Source organism: Salvia splendens, chromosome 10 (assembly GCF_004379255.2).
Source record: "Salvia splendens isolate huo1 chromosome 10, SspV2, whole genome shotgun sequence".
Taxonomy (NCBI): Eukaryota; Viridiplantae; Streptophyta; class Magnoliopsida; order Lamiales; family Lamiaceae; genus Salvia; species Salvia splendens.
This window is the reverse complement of record NC_056041.1, coordinates 9,525,571-9,542,134: the sequence shown is the minus strand read 5'-3', so window position 1 is coordinate 9,542,134 and position 16,564 is coordinate 9,525,571. Positions and strand designations below refer to the sequence as shown.

The 16,564-nt window shown below is 37.4% G+C and overlaps 2 protein-coding genes across 2 annotated transcripts; both read right to left on the bottom strand.

Annotated features, from left to right (window-relative positions):
• Positions 1 to 6,749: 6,749 nt before the first annotated feature.
• LOC121751457 (calcium-binding allergen Ole e 8-like) lies at positions 6,750 to 7,530 on the bottom strand. Its single transcript, XM_042146208.1, has one exon. It carries the CDS (start codon positions 7,478 to 7,480, stop codon positions 6,962 to 6,964), a length of 519 nt encoding a protein of 172 aa, XP_042002142.1. The 5' UTR covers positions 7,481 to 7,530; the 3' UTR covers positions 6,750 to 6,961.
• Positions 7,531 to 10,511: 2,981 nt separating this feature from the next.
• LOC121753202 (ERAD-associated E3 ubiquitin-protein ligase component HRD3A-like) lies at positions 10,512 to 16,066 on the bottom strand. Its single transcript, XM_042148408.1, has 6 exons — positions 15,457 to 16,066; positions 13,091 to 13,582; positions 12,738 to 12,953; positions 12,162 to 12,485; positions 11,764 to 12,006; positions 10,512 to 11,027 (listed from the first exon to the last, which is right to left on the bottom strand). Exons 1-6 carry the CDS (start codon positions 16,000 to 16,002, stop codon positions 10,812 to 10,814), a joined length of 2,037 nt encoding a protein of 678 aa, XP_042004342.1. The 5' UTR covers positions 16,003 to 16,066; the 3' UTR covers positions 10,512 to 10,811.
• Between the last annotated feature and the right edge of the window lie 498 nt (positions 16,067 to 16,564).

Genomic DNA, 16,564 nt, shown 5'->3' with positions numbered 1-16,564 from the left:
CAACAATGCCATCCAAAAAACACAAGCCCAAGAAATCATCCATCACTAACACACCGCAGCCGCTGCCGTGTCGCTCTCAACAACAGTGTCCTTGGACGGAGTTTCTCTCAACTAACATCACCGCCGCACACAATCCGTGGCGCACCAACGCAGCTCCGCTCCCGCTGTCACCAAATCACGGCTACCACCACCAACATCAACACGATGCGACGCCCATCACAACCAACCGCCCCAACTCTGCCACGTCGCCAGTGCCTGCATCAGCGCCGCCCCAAATCGAAGGAGATTTGATCGCAGATTTGGAAGGAGAAAGAAATGAAATCACGTAAATTTGAATTTGATAATGTAATTTCCAAAAATACCCTTGGCCTATTTTATATTATTAAAATAAATAATATTTGTTCCATTAAGATGTGTGGCTGAGATTTGTTCTCTAGTTATACACTTAAGATTAGTTATATCTTGATCACTCCCCTATATATATATATATATGTAGGGTAGTGATCAAGATATAACTAATGTTAAATGTATAACTAGAGAACAAATCTCAGCCACTCATTATCTTAATCTAATGACTACATTAAATATTAATTTTCTACTAATAAAAATTATATGTGGGTATTTTGGGAAATACACTGTTCCATATTTTGAATTAGATATCATCATTTCTTGTATTTTGGGTTGCAAGTTATTGGAATCAGCGACGGAGGTTGGAGGAAGATCATCTCTTCGCCGTCGTCAAGGCCGCCGCTCGCCTCCGTGCTCGGAATCTCTCCGTAACTCTCTCTCTCACTCACACACACACAAAAGCACGCACTCTAAAATTTATTAAATGTTAAAGCCTTTGAATAAACTAGATGCCATCTGCAGAACCTCCTAGAGTCCCTCAAAATCATTTACTAGATGGTAAAGAGAACATGGCTCCATATCGATGTTTGCCGCCTCAACTAAATGAGCAAGCTGCTGCATCAGCCAAGAAATCAGCTTTTATACCAGTAACTGCGGCTCCTAAACTATCTAAAACAGCTGCAAAGCTTCCAGTGGAGCCTTTGAATCAACTAGGAGGCAGCAACGAGAATGTGATCATGATCCAACAACTGATGTCAGGTCAGGTAAGAAGCAGCCTACTGTTGAGGTTTGTGATGGAGAGAGTGTCGTCACATTAAAAGAACTGGTAAAGGAGGTGCCAATACCTGATGATGTAATAGTCTTGGATAGTGAAGATAGTGATGATGAAAATATCCCTGTGAGGTCCAAGTTGTCGATAACCAGAAGATTATAGTCTAGGAATCTGATCTCCTCTCTGTTTTTTTCGTGGCATGAAGAAGACTTTGTAAATATGAGTGAATTTTGTTATTGTTTTTTTGTTTCCTATAAATCTTTTGGTTAGATTCATTGTAAGATAAAGAAGAATAGATGTATATTTATATGAGCACAATATGTGTTTGATGAAATGTCACAGTGAGTTCATTATTTGTTGCTCAACATATCATGACTGCTCTTTACTTCACTCTTGTTAACAAAACACATCACTCTTATTATGATTTTACTTCACTCTTGTTTATAAAACACATCACTCTTAGCATGATTTTACTTCACTGTTGTTTACAAAACACATCACTTTTATTACGATTTTACTTCACTCTTGTTTACAAAACACATCACTCTTATTACGATTTTACTTCACTCTTGTTTATAAAACACATCACTCTTATTCTGATTTTACTTCACTCTTGTTTACAAAACACATCACTCTTATTCTGATTTTACTTCACTCTTGTTCACAAAACACATCACTCTTCTTATTCTGATTTTACTTCACTCTTATTCACAAAACACATCACTCTTATTCTGATTTGACTTCACTCTTGTTTACAAAACACATCACTCTTATTCTGATTTTACTACACTCTTGTTTACAAAACACATCACTCTTATTATGATTTTACTTCACTCATGTTCACAAAACACATCACTCTTAGTATGATTTTACTTCACTCTTGTTTACAAAACACATCACTCTTGTTTACAAAACACATCACCCTTATTCTCATTTTACTTCACTCTTGTTTACAAAACACATCACTCTTATTCTAGAAGATACGGGATCAATATTTGTCGTATAGAAGGATAAAACTATAGATCTAGATACGTTTCTTTTGAGTTCAATCAAAGTGTATCATGATTCGATTTCATTAGTGGGATGATTGTTAAAAAAAAGTTTCCGAAAAACAAACATAATGTTTGACTTCTCCAAAAAGAAAAATGCAAAAATATTACTACCTCACAATTAAAAGCTTAATGATATCTAACTATTTTTCAATAATTAATCTTGAGTGCACATTCGCGCTCCTGCACAGAAGTTTTCGCATGAAAATAGTTAGCAATAGAAAAATAGTAATTACGCACAATCAGCAATCACAAAATTTGATAGTGAATGAGATTTCAAAAAGTAAAGAGAAAACTGCAGAATTCATAGTCATCAAACTCGACAAATTCAATATACATATAAACTGCAGAATCAAAAGCAACTCGGCGATGAAGTCTGCGAACTACAAGATCAAACTTCATTTTTCATCTTCGAATGATATAACTCGAAGACAAAATGAAATATGCATTGCTCAAAATTTGAGGAAGCCAGAGGACTTGATTAGAAGCTTTTGGAATTTTGGATGGGGTGGAATCGGAGTGCGACGAATAGGAAGAAGAGGAAGAAGAATTGTTGATTCTAGGTTGGTAGGGCTTAGGACTTCTGTTCGCCATTGTTGAACATGTTCTTCTTCTTCTTCTTCAATCACATAAATGGGCTACAATGACAATTATACCCCCGCCTTATTTTTGTGGAGTAAATTTGTGATTAAGGGAACTAATATCTCCTTAAATTCGAAAATTAATACTAGCCCTTGATTTTTTTGATCTTGTGGCTATGATTTGTTCTCTAGTTATTTGGTTAAGGGGTGTTTGCCATAGATCACTACCCTATATATATATATATATATATATATATATATATATATATATATATATATATATATATATATATATATATAGGTTAGTGATGAAGATATAACTAATCTTAAGTGTATAACTAGAGAACAAATCTCAGCCACACATCTTAATACTCCAAATTAATGCTATGGCTTAAATAAACTTTCAGATTTTTATGAAAAAAAAACTTGTCCAAGGGCATTTTGGGAATTCAATACATCAATGTGAATTCATGAATAACATATAATCATCGTGAAATCCATGCGCCGCGCTAGCTGTCTCTGTGGCGGAGCTGCCGCAGGCTCTGCCCACTCCGACGCCTTCTTAGACGGCTCCGGCGGCTGCACCGCCGCCGTCGGTGGTGATCTCGTCGACTTCTTCGACTCCGACGCTGTATGCATCGTCCGTCGGTGGCTGTACCTCTACGTCGGACTCACCGGGATCAGCGTCGGTGGGAAATCTCTGAGGATCCAGCGCGGCGCGTTTGCGATTGGGCTAAGCCGACAACCAATCCGATCACCAAACCGGCTACGAAGGACATGTGGAAGAAAATGAGCTAGCTCAGCAGCGTCTGATTTATGAATTCGAAGCTGGTAGTGAGAGAGTGAGTAATGTGGATGGGGACTTGATTCTGACTGTCTTCAACGTTTTCTGATTTAATGGCAGATTATGGTTTGGGATTAGTGATTTTTCTGTAGGCTTTCCGCTTCTAATTCTGCCGTTGCAATCATGCTAATGCAAGAAGTTAAAACAAGGGGCAAATCATTTATTTCCACATGCCTAGTTTTCAACCTGAAGTTTCAAAGTTCTGGTCTTATTTTCTCCTTTAAATATTAAATCCACAACTATTGAGCAATCAATAGGCCGAACATTTTTAAATTATTTATAATTGTGGAAAATAGTGTTTAGCAATCAATCGGCCGAACTTTGCAATTCTCTTAAATTAGTAGACTTTCTTGGTTTATTATTTTTTAATTGTAAAGAAGGAAATACTAATAATTGTTATTTACAAAACACATCACTCTGAGCATGATTTTACTTCACTGTTGTTTACAAAACACATCACTCATTTTACTTCACTCTTGTTTACAAAACACATCACTCTTATTCTGATTTTACTTCACTCTTGTTCACAAAACACATCACTCTTATTCTGATTTTACTTCACTCTTGTTCACAAAACACTTCACTCTTGTTCACAAAACACTTCACTCTTGTTCACAAAACACATCACTCTTATTCTGATTTTACTTCACTCTTGTTCACCAAAACACATCACTCTTATTCTGATTTTACTTCACTCTTGTTCACAAAACACTTCACTCTTGTTCACAAAACAAATCACTCTTATTCTGATTTTACTTCACTCTTGTTCACAAAACACTTCACTCTTGTTCACAAAACACTTCACTCTTGTTTACAAAACACATCACTCTTATTCCGATTTTACTTCACTCTTGTTTACAAAAACAAAGAACAACACATAAATATGAAGTGATCTAATTCCAAACTCAAACACCATCAAGATTCAAGAAATCAAATTCTCATAATAGTAGTGATAAAAAATATATGCCAGTGCAGCAAACACAAAATTGAAGCAAATTAAGTGCATTATTTAGCAACAATTATCCAAAACTGAAACTCTAATCAACAAAAATCAATGATTTATGTGAGCATGGAAGTAGAATATGACAGCAGCAGCAGTGGCAATGGCTGTGACCATCCACCTCCTTCCACCGCCGATCTCCCTAATCACCATCTCCTTCTCATCAAAGCACATCTGCATTTCCTACTCCGCCAAATCTTCCGATTCTAATTTCTCCACAATCCTTTCCAAAACCTGGATTCGCTCATCTCTAGCATCCAATTCCACCATCAGCGACGCCTATTTCCTCCAATTCAGCGTCCGATTCCTGCAGAACGTGATGACGACGACGCCAACATCGACGAGAAGGTTGAATCGCGAATTTTGCAGAAGAGAGAAGAAAAGGTTGAATCGCACAATGAGGTTGAATCTCCTGCCGCCGCTGCGACAACGGCAGGTACAAGGCGGTGATGAGGATGGAGAAGAGAAGAAGAGGAGATGAATTCTAATTTGCCGACGTATCCTATTTTTGGATATGCAATGACCATTATACCCCTGCCTTGTTATTATGGAGTAAATTTGTGATTGAGGGAACTAATTTCCCCTTAAATTCGAAAATTAATACTAGCCCTTGATTTTCTTGATTTTGTGGCTATGATTTGTTCTCTAGTTATTTAGTTAAGGGGCATTTGTCATAGATCACTACTATATATATATATATCGATATTGATTTGACTCTTCTTTTATCCAAAGACAAGATAATGATAAAAGTAAAAAGAATCGAAATAGAGAGAAAAGTAAGAGCATCTCCAGTGGGCGGATGTCCCACTCGGACATCCACTAGGACATCCCAAAAACACATCCTGCCACGTCACTAGGACATCCCACCCCATTGCCACATCACTAGGACATCCCCTGCATAATCCGCCCTTCCCATCGCCCTTCCCACTAGGACATCCCGCAATAAAAAAAATCACAATAATTTAATTTTAATATAAACAAAAACTACGGGAAAGTAAAATACGGGAAAAATTACGGGAAACCAATAAACGAGCAAAAATACATAGTCATAAAACATTAAAAAAAGAGAATTTAGAAAATACATAGAATTTAAAAAAATAATAATAATTATCGGACGTCCGACCGGGACGTCCGATCCTCGCCACAGTGGTGGACGTCCGCCCGCCCGTCGCCGGGACGTCCGAGGACACCCGACGTCCTCACGGGACGTCCGTATCCGACCTTCGACCCCCCAACGGCGGACGTCTCGGTAGCCCTTCCGCGTGTCCGACCGGACGTCCTATCGGAAGGCCGTCACTAGAGATGCTCTTAAAAGAGAACCAAAAAAAGTAGTACTCCTTGTAAAAAACATTAATGGCGCTGGGTTTCAAACCAGGATAACTTTGACGAAAGAGGCATCTGCTGCGCTATGCCATTAAATGCATTTACGACTAGAAAATAAAGCAAACAGGTAATTTGATTGGACGATTCAAAAAAAATTACTATCACTTTGAATGTGACCGCAATAACATATTGAGTAATTAAAATTGATAATAATACTAGCTCCATATTTGAAAAATATGAAGATTTGAAATAGCATAAATTTTAATGCATAATTAGTAAAGGAAGAGAGAAAAATTGATAAAGTAAAAAAATTATGATAAAAATTAGTAAAATAAGAGAAGGAAAGAGAAAAAGGAGTGAAAGTAGTATTACATTAAAAATAAATAAAAAAAATTTAAAATTTTTATTTTTAAGAAACTGCCAAAATAAAAATAGTTTCTATTTTAAAATAGAAATGTATAATAAACCACGAATGCCTAATAAAGTCGACTGACTTTCTATTTAAGTTCATTCGCCAAAAATCACTATCAACTTTACACGTAAACGATTACTCAAAACTAATTAAACGAACACTAGTACTAGTTGCACGGCTCTAGGATTATATTGAAGTCAAGATTCCTACATACTAGTATAATATACTATTAAACCTAGTTGAAATTAAATAAAAAGACTTCAACGTATAAGTTCACCATCTTCTAGGCTTAGGATCATTGATTAGCGTACAAATAAAATACTAAGAAATATGACTGATTCACCATCCCTCGATAACAATTGTCATGTTCTAGGCTAAGATTATATCCAGAACCCAATCCTTACGAAATTTTCTGTTCAGTTATATCCAAGTCACATTCATTCATTTTCGTCTCTAATTTTTATAAAATTGCCAATAAAACCGATATTTACCACTAATCGGCAAGGAAATGCATACAGCTTTGGAGGAATGTAAAAGTAGGAAGATCTACAAATTATTCCACAGACGACGCCGTTTAACGGAGCAACGCAAACATTAATTCGGAAAGCGTTATAAACCTCGAAATCCAAACACTAAGGCGCAGTATTAGCGCCATTGGTGTTGGTGGTGGTGGTGGTGGTGGTGGTGGTCATCATCTTCGTGAACTCCTCGAAATTGACGAAGCCGTCCCCATCGGAATCGACCGACTTGATCATACCGGTGCATTCTTCCTCGGAGAAGCGCTCGCCGAGGCGAGAGAGGATCTGGTGGAGCTCGGCGACGGATATCTTGCCGTCGCTGTCCTGGTCGTAGAGGTTGAATGCCTCGCGCAGCTCCTTGTCGGCGGACTTGTACGGATCGGCGCTGGCGTTGCAGAAAACGGCGAATTCGTGGAGGCTGATGTGGCCGTCGTGGTCGGTGTCGATCTCCTGCATCATACGGTCGACCTCGTCGGGGGAGGTGGAGGATCCGAGGGCTTTGAGGACGCCGGCGAGCTCCTCGGCGGAGATCTTGCCGTCGCTGTTGGTGTCGAAGCGGGCGAAGACTTTGCTGACCTCGTTCATGTCTTCGAGGTACATTGAGGGGTTGGGGGTTGGGGTATTGGAGGCCATTTCTGTAGTCGCTTGATATTTTGTTATTGTGAAGACTGAGACTGGGAGATGATTGGGGGTTTGTGTATATTTATAGGCGGTGCTATTTTCTACTGTTACGCGTTCTATACTAATCAAAGATAGTGACTACCAATACATTTTTATTCTGAGATATAAAGCGTTACGCGTCGCGGAAACCTCATGTGGGTCTACTTGAATCATGCATCCGAAAATATAACTTAATTAAGTGAATATACAAAATCATGCATCGGAATATATAACTTCATTAAAATGCGTTTCCTACTTTTTATTTTACCATTACTAAATCAAACTTATGTACACAAGGGGAAGGAGAAGTGATCAATTACTAACTCAATCTCTAGTTGCTAAATACAACTAATTTAAGATCATATGATTTTAGAAATCTAGTGGTCTAAAATTTGTCACGTGTAGTTTTCGTTTTTATAAATTAAATTAAAATACATATAAAAACTATCAAATTAGGGTTTTGGATGAAAATGTCAATATAATGTTTTGAAAATATCAACACAATACTTTGAGAATGTCAACACATTGCTTTAAAAATGACATTCTACATGTATTATATTGACATATTTTATATACTATGTTGTCATTTGTTGTTGTACAAAAAAAATTAATTTTTTTTGAATTTTTTTGAATTTTTTTCAAATTTTGACATCGGAACATATGCAAGTGAGATCTCGTTAGAATCCTTATGAAATTATCTTTAATTTGATATATGTTGTGCGAAAAAATAATTTAAATCGAGAAATTTATATGCGTTTTAAAGTTATGTGATATTTTTCAAAAGTTTGTTACAACTAATTTGTTGTAAATTGCCCTTAGGTCATCGGCAACGTTGTCTATTATCCGTCTCTTAACCGTCTCATCTCTTCACTATTCATGGGCCCCACTGTACTTTTCACCCCATCTCTTAACTAAGAGACAGCATCTGCATCCTTCCATCTCTTAATCATCTCATCCCTTAATTATTCATTCAATTTCATTTTTTATTTTTATTTCCAACAAATTCAATTAATAAAAACACACTTCATTAAATAAAATAAAATTACAACTTAAAATTCTAAAAAAATAAAAAAATCACATTAATAAAATCCTAAAAAAATTAAAATTTACATAATTTAAAATCTCAAAACTCAAAGAAGCAAAAGAATATATCATCAGTTGCGACGTCTTATTCCGTGGGATCGAAGCTCGAGGCAACAAAAATTCGCGATAGACTTGGGAAGGTGAAGGATTTTATTTCGAATTTGGGAGAGAGCTCCGACGAATTTTTAGTCAGTGGATTACAACGATACTTGAAAATTCAGGGTGTTTGATTTTTTATTCGACGCATTTGCTCAAATAGATCCATGAATGGATTAAATTTGGGAGAAGAATAATGTTTTGAGATGAAGAATGTAGAGTGTTTGAGTGAGAACAAAGAGTTTTTTTATGGTGGATTAATTTGTGGGAATGATTTGATATTTATAGAAGTGATTGGGGGCTTAAAAAAATAATAAGAAGAAATTTGCAAAAATCGGCTATAAACGGCTAGTATATTTTTTGTTTTTTTTTTTAATTTTAGATTTTTTCTTGAATTTTAAAAAAAACAAAAAAACATTTTATTCGGATAAAAACGACGCCTACTCGCGGGCCGGCGAGTGGGCGTCACGGACGAACCGGAGCTCGCTACGTCGCCAACGCGTGTGGCGAGCTGTCTCGCGAGACTTCCCTCCGCGGCGAGACAAGGGACGGGATGGGGACGAGACCGGGATGAGACGGAGCCCACAACGCTGTCTCGATGCGGTTTCGTCTCTCCGAGACGAGATAGAGCCTGCAACGAGACGCGTTGCGAGTGCCCTTAATATCCTTATTGACGTTTTTTATTGATCCATATTGACATTTCAGGATTGATGATCTAGGCCCTTGATTTGAATATCTAAAAACTATTATTTAATTGTAGTTAGCAATATAACGCTCCCCATTTACAAAAACTAAACATGACTTACGTATTTTCGTACATACGTAGTTAAACACAATATCCCATAACAAATTTTTGATTTTTCACTTTCTGAAAATTGTCCACTATTATTAACTCCTTTTATTTTACTGTCACTGAATCAAATTTAATTACACAAAAAACTAACCATGACTTTATATATTTTCTGTCAAACAGAGTTAAATAGTATATACCATAACAAATGATGGCATTTTTTCCGCTGTGTCAAAAAAGGTATGAGGACACTCATAATAGAAAGAGGGGATATGTATTTATATATATTTGTGTAAATATTGGAAAGGTAGTATTACCATAATTAAATTCATCAAATAGTTAAAAGTATGGCAGTGACATTGTGGAGAAAATAAGTGGTAACTAAATTTTGGAATGATTGCTGATGTAATATATCATTATAAAGTAGAAACCACAACAAGTGATAGTACTCGATTACCTCCTCTTCCATGAAGAATGCTCTAACTATTTGTGGACTAAGCATAAGGTATATAATTGTACGATATGAACTAGAAAACGCACGGGAAACCATTTTCAACGCCATAAGTCACGATAAAAAAAAAAAGAAATCTACTTGATATATATATAGTAAAATATCGTTTAACAGAAACATAGAAAACTTAATTACTAGTATTAGAAAGGAATCTTTCATACCCAAAAGGATTATCCAATTTCCACATTTTATGTTATTTTATTTAAATATTAACTAGGACTACAAGATCTTTAAAAACTGATACTATGTGGCAAATGAAGTTTAAAACACAATATGCAACAAACAGAGCTTCACCCATAACAAATTTTCACTAACTTAATTATGTCAGTATAGTATTAATTAGTATATATCAACAGAAGTTCAGAATCCTGGCTTAAATAATCTTACCTAATGTCGAACTGCAAAAGGCAAATCCGTAAATCGTAGTAGAAAAGCAAAAACAAGCCAGTTCAAAGGAACTTATGGCAATACACAATTACGGAATGAACATTTTCATCGAGTTTAAAGAGCAACGGGACAAACAATGCACAGCAAAATATCTCATTTCTTTCCTTTTTCTTGGTAATTTATTGAAAATGACCTCAAATAAGAATATCTATCTGTTGGGTTATATTCGTCTAAAGCTAGATTCTATGTTCGTTTCCACCCACCTCTACCCTATTTTACAACAAAGCACAAGAAAAAGAAATTCCTCTGTGACCAAGCTCATGCACAATCAAACAAACTCCTATACATTTTCCTGCAAAAGAATCAGGCACTTCTGGGCCTGAAAAAACCACACCCCACCCTTCCTTTTTATACACACGAGATCTCGTATAACAAGTTCAATTGATTAGAGGTGCAGCCTGTTCACCGGGCTGCTGATGTGGGGGTATGTCACCGACAGCAGCATGTCTCCTTTGCCGTTCCCTTAAGTAAAGAACTGTAAGGAGGCAGGCGAAGAGCGTCAGAATTGTTGCATTGCCTTCCTCCATGATCACGTTCTCCACCCAAACCTCCACTTTTGGATAAACTTCCGGGAGAGAATCAATCATACCAACCTGAAGAAACACAGTCGCCGAACAACAAATAAGGCACATTAAAGAATACCCATCTTTTTTTATTGACAAAATATATAAAAATAAAACCAATACTCATTTCTCTTCCCAATAGAACCAAAAGCTATGATCACATATAATATAATTCTAGAAAGGAAAAGATATTTATACAAAACATCGGCATGCATGCACAAAACAGAAGAGCCAACATAAGTACACTAGACTCATAAGCCTCACTGGATCACGGAACTAAAAGTTTAAGTTCAAAAAATAAATGCAGGCAGTAAAGAGTAAATCCAGTAAAATAACAAAATCCAAGGATATTGGCAACGGAAAGTTATGCATGTTCATATGTAACCACAGACTGCTTACTGTACTGATATTGACCAACACTTAATCATATTACAAAATACTCACTTTTTGCGAAAATCAAAACTTAGTTACCCATGATAAACCAAAAAAAGAATAATTATGTATTTTCCGAGATTGAACTGCTAAGACCACCTTGCATTAACGACAGCACAAAAAATCATGCAAGAAAAAATAGTTTTTACCAAAAATCATAACATATACTATATCCATGGTAAAACCAGAGAAGAATAATTAGGAAAAGAGGGGGCAATCAAATTGATGTCATTATAAATCGTTCTGTATGTAACAAGAAAACATGATGCCATGTTCAGTTCCACATCACAGGCCAACATGAAAACAAGGAGAGATAAAAGTTGATAAGACTCACTAGGAAACTGTTGGCATGATTTCTTCTAATCCACAGACCAGCAAGGGAAAGGGATACAGGTAACTTTGCAGCCGGATCAACTTCTAAGGCTTGATCATAGTAACGCTTGGCGAGGTGAAGATCCAGTGGTAGTCCCAACCCATGCTCATGCATGTATCCGAGGTTGAACATGGCTTGTGCATTGGACTGAGATTTAGCATGCATATAAGCTTCAGCAGCACGATCGAAATCCCGTTCTGTACCCTATAGGGTACAAGTGTGAGAAAAAGTGTCAATAACCTCTCGAAAGCCCCATAGATGCATATATCTTAAGAAATAAGATGTCCAAGGAGTTTCACAACATTAAACAATAATCACTTATTATCGACATATATAGAATGTTAAATGCCATTACATACTCTGCCATAGTAATATGCATCCCCTATCAGCAAAGCAGCGTGTTCATTTCCCTGCTCGGAAGCTCGCCACCATAGCACACGAGCACGTTGATGCCTTTCAGCATCCGTGCAGTGCCCAGACACACCCATGCACATACTGCGTTCCCCATACTTGTCCAAAATCCAAGCAGCATTACTTTGTGCGACCTCATACCCTATCTCTGCCATTCTTGAATACAAAAGGAATGCTTTGCCAATATCACCTTTCAGATAGGATTCCAGTGCCCATCTAGACAACGAACTCCACGGCCCACGCTCTGCAACTAGTTTGTACAGAGCTGTTGCCTGAAATAAGTGCAGAATATAATTACTATATGCACCAAAAGAACTTGGTAAGTGTGAAAAGAGAAAGACGATGCACTCAAGAAGTGGAAGGGAGATGTACTCCACCACGAGGGATAATGTAAAGAGGAAATGAATTTCAAGTACTACTGCAAATCAGGCACTAAAACTTAATTCAATATTGTCATAAGGTGATCCAAGAAAGATTACCATACTTTAGACTAGGATGAGAGGAAGCATATTCTTCATTCTTACCATATGAAGATTCTTCTTGAGACCCACACCAGTATGAAACATCTTTGCTAATTGGTAGAATGCTTTCGGCTGACCTGCATTAGCAGCCAGTGCAAAGTACTTGGTTGCTATCTTCAAGTCCCGCTTAACCCCAAGTCCTTTTAAATACATCACACCAAGGTTGTAGAACCCACAAGGTTCATCATTCTCAGCAGCTTTATCAAAGTATTCTTTTGCCTGTGACAGAAGTTTGGAACATAAATAAGACGGCAGACCTCTCTGTGACAGCATGATAGACAGGGAAAGATTGGAACAATGACCTAAATATAACAGAAGGCAAACAGGAGAAACAATGAACTACAATCAGACAATACCTTGGTGTAGTTCTTTTTCTCCACTCCATAACCCTTTACATATAAATAACCCATGCCATTGTAAGCTGAATAAAGTTGTTGTCTTGATGCCAGGGTTAACCATTCTAAAGCCTTAGTATAGTTACGTTCAACCCCAGCACCTCTGGCATATATCTCCCCAAGAAGTTCCATTGACCTAGGCTCTCCCTTCTCTACCGCCTTTGAGAACCGCCGTAATGCCTTAGCATGATCACGCCTCACACCCCTCAACCCAAAGTAGTAAAATATTCCAATTTTGTACATAGCACCTGCATTGCCTTTTTGAGCCTGATATTCCAAAATCTGGAAATCTTCATCGTCCTCTCCTCTGGACTTTCTGAGAGCTTCTTTATTTTCCTCAGCGCCAGTGTGGATTCTGACAGGTTCAATAACAGGTGAATCCTTTGAAATAAGAAAACTATTAACTGCTACCTCAGCCAGTTCAGCATACAGTTTAACTGCTTTTTCATGCATCTGCAACAAATAAACGTGCGTTAAAACAACAAGATAAAGTTTACACTATTGACTCCCATTAATCTTTTTTTTTCCTAACTCATTTCTGGTTTGTTCTTTATTAAGAAAACAAGGTTCTCTCTTTAATTCATTAATCATTATATATCTTCCTCCAAGAAAATTCATGATTCCTGGAATAGATTATTCTTTCCATGACTTGGTTTAACAAGTCCCAAAGCTTATTCGTCAAAATATCCAACAAAAAGATATGGTCCAATCACTTCTGAGTTCATCTATACTTTGAATTGTTATCCTAGAATAAAGTAAAAAGCACAAAACTTTAAGATAAACAATTCTAAAATCCTACAGGAACATACTTTCTGTTTTGTGCCTAAAAAATTAAAATTCTTTAATCCACAAGTTGAAACTAAAGCAGATTCAGCAGTTGAAATATTATCAAAAGAGGATAATCACGAATCACAATTGTCCCTGTTATATTTAAATTTAAAAAATACAATATCATTTCTGCAATTGAAACATCAGGACTTATAGAAGCGTAAATCATGTCATCAACTCTATTTACATTTTGCAGTTTCATTGTTCCATCATCAAGTGAAATTATAGGGGGAAAAAATCAACACAACAAGAATACTCCAGCAGTCTTTAATTATTTCATTTATGGAATATTAACTATTCCAATTTCCAACTGAGCAACACTTCTTTGACCTGTCTGTAACCACTCTGGGTCTGGATATAAATATCTTCCTAGACTAGAACTACTTCCCTATTACCAATAATATGTCAATTAATAGCACTGAACCTCTATGGTACAAGGATAAACTATAGACACCTGAAATTCAGGCAAGATGTAATTCCACAGTCATTAAGTTGTCAATACGTAACCAGCATGGATACATCAGGAAGTTTTTCTACATAATGAACTCTCTATAGATAGTAAGTACATCTCCAATGTAAGTGGTCACAACATAACCACTTAACATCTTATAACATAATTTAATACTACTGGTCTAAACACTTGCAATAGTACATGACTAAGTCAATATGGACCTGAGCAACTTTCTTGCTCAGGTAGAGGGATCAGGTTTTTAATCCTTACAAACTCTAGGTGAGTACATTATAAGCAGATTATCATCTATGTCATTTTATAGGAGATCGAGAAGGGAAATTCCAGTTTTTCAGTTGTACTAGCAAAAAAACTGACAGGAAACAGCCATATTTGAAATGTTCAATTAAACATTCCCGATTCCTCCAGACTGGAGTACTTTCCTACATACACAAGATGAGGTGCATGTTTTACATGCCCCAGCATATACCCCATCTATTCATCTACCAAATAAATAGGTGTATATACCATCCTAACATCTCCAACCTCACTTCACCAGCTGACCTCTACAAGTGGTCAAACTATTAATGTTTCTCGTGGTACCTATATTGACATAATACTTAAGCATTACACCGATTATTGCCTGCTAGATACCAGGAAATGAAAGGTTGGAAGTACCTCATCTCATTCTGGTCTAGAGGCTTCTCTCTGACTGACACTTGATTCTTACATCACTCCATGCCAATAGAGCTTCTCCCAAATGAATATATGCTATTTACAAAGTAAGCGCTAACTTCCCGGTCTTCCCTCGATATCTAAGCCCGATCTTTTATGCATAAAGTCATCAACAGCAAAGAAGTTTCTACTCGTCCACCATAAGATTTACTACTTCATAACTTACAACCAGAGCCAAAACGCAATAATCTTATCATGACTAAAACAACCATCCATAGCTAAAACGAAAGGCTGATGCACCGATGCATCCAAATCAGGCTGGAAGTAATATGTCAACAAATTACGTAAAAATTTAAAAATAATATAGAAATCTTACTTCTTGGCGATAGTAAGTGTATGCCAATGCCATCTTAGACTGCATATTTCCGCCCTGCGCAGCAAAATAGTGCTGCAAGAATGCTTTAGCGTCGCTCCTATCCCTCCCAATCCCCATGCTATACAAAAACCCCATCACCGACTGGCCATGCGGATGCGCCAGAGTAGAAGCCGCCTCGATCTCCGCCACCGCCTCCTCAATAACCCTAAAATCCCCTCTGCTCGCCGCCTCCACCATTTTGCTCACCCCACTATAGTAAATTACCTCGTCGCCATCATTAGGGCTGGGAATTTTGGAGTTGGGATCAGGCTCGAAAAGCGGGGACCAGGAGCCGGGATCTAGGAGCCAGTCTGGCTTCGATTCGGAATCGGAGAATTCATCGAAATCGGAAACGTCGTCGGGCAGATTCGCCGCCGCCGCCGCGGTGGGGTCCGATAGATCGTCCTGGGAGAGGACGAGGACGAATGGGTGGGCGAGCGTGGCGGCGGGCAGGAGGCTGAGAAGCAGAAGAGCGCAACTCAGATGCTGGGTTTTCCGGTAGAACATTTCCGAACACCAAGTAGTACTTTGGGCTTCACGAATTGTTCCTATTCTTTGTTTGGGATGTCGATAAAATGTGGAGGTGTTCCACGTCAATGTTGTTTCTGCCCGCGAATAAGGATGTGACATGTCATCAAACACAGTCACGATTGTCACTACTCTCGGCTCAGAGGATATCCGATAGCAACTCACGTAGCTTCTCACTGTCACTTCATCAACACTAAAATCCTCCTGCCACATCATCTGGACATATAACTGGACATCCAATAGCTCTCACATAGCATTCTCATAGCCTATCCACATCACTAATAATAATTATATAATTTAATTTACAATCGTAGCAACATACGGAATTTAATTTACGAAACAAATACGGGAAAATTGAATAATACTATTAAAAATTTAAAAAGTACAATAATTTTTAAAAAAAGTACATAAATTAAAAAGTACAAGCGGTGCGAATGAAAATGACGTCCAAAGCGCGTATATATAGTGTTACGGAAAATTTTAAAAAATTTTAAAAATCTGGAACCGGTCTGATGCCGATCCGGGGCAAACAATGGCGCCG

What these genes read in the sequence shown, in the direction of transcription:
- LOC121751457 (XM_042146208.1), bottom strand. Translation starts at nt 7,480, where the DNA reads ATGGCCTCCAATACCCCAACCCCCAACCCCTCAATGTACCTCGAAGAC.
- LOC121753202 (XM_042148408.1), bottom strand. Translation starts at nt 16,002, where the DNA reads ATGTTCTACCGGAAAACCCAGCATCTGAGTTGCGCTCTTCTGCTTCTC. An exon ending in ACACTTACTATCGCCAAGAA is followed by an intron (nt 13,583 to 15,456) that starts GTAAGATTTCTA and finishes TATTTGTTGCAG; the next exon opens with ATGCATGAAAAAGCAGTTAA. An exon ending in ATGCATATTACTATGGCAGA is followed by an intron (nt 12,007 to 12,161) that starts GTATGTAATGGC and finishes TGTACCCTATAG; the next exon opens with GGTACAGAACGGGATTTCGA.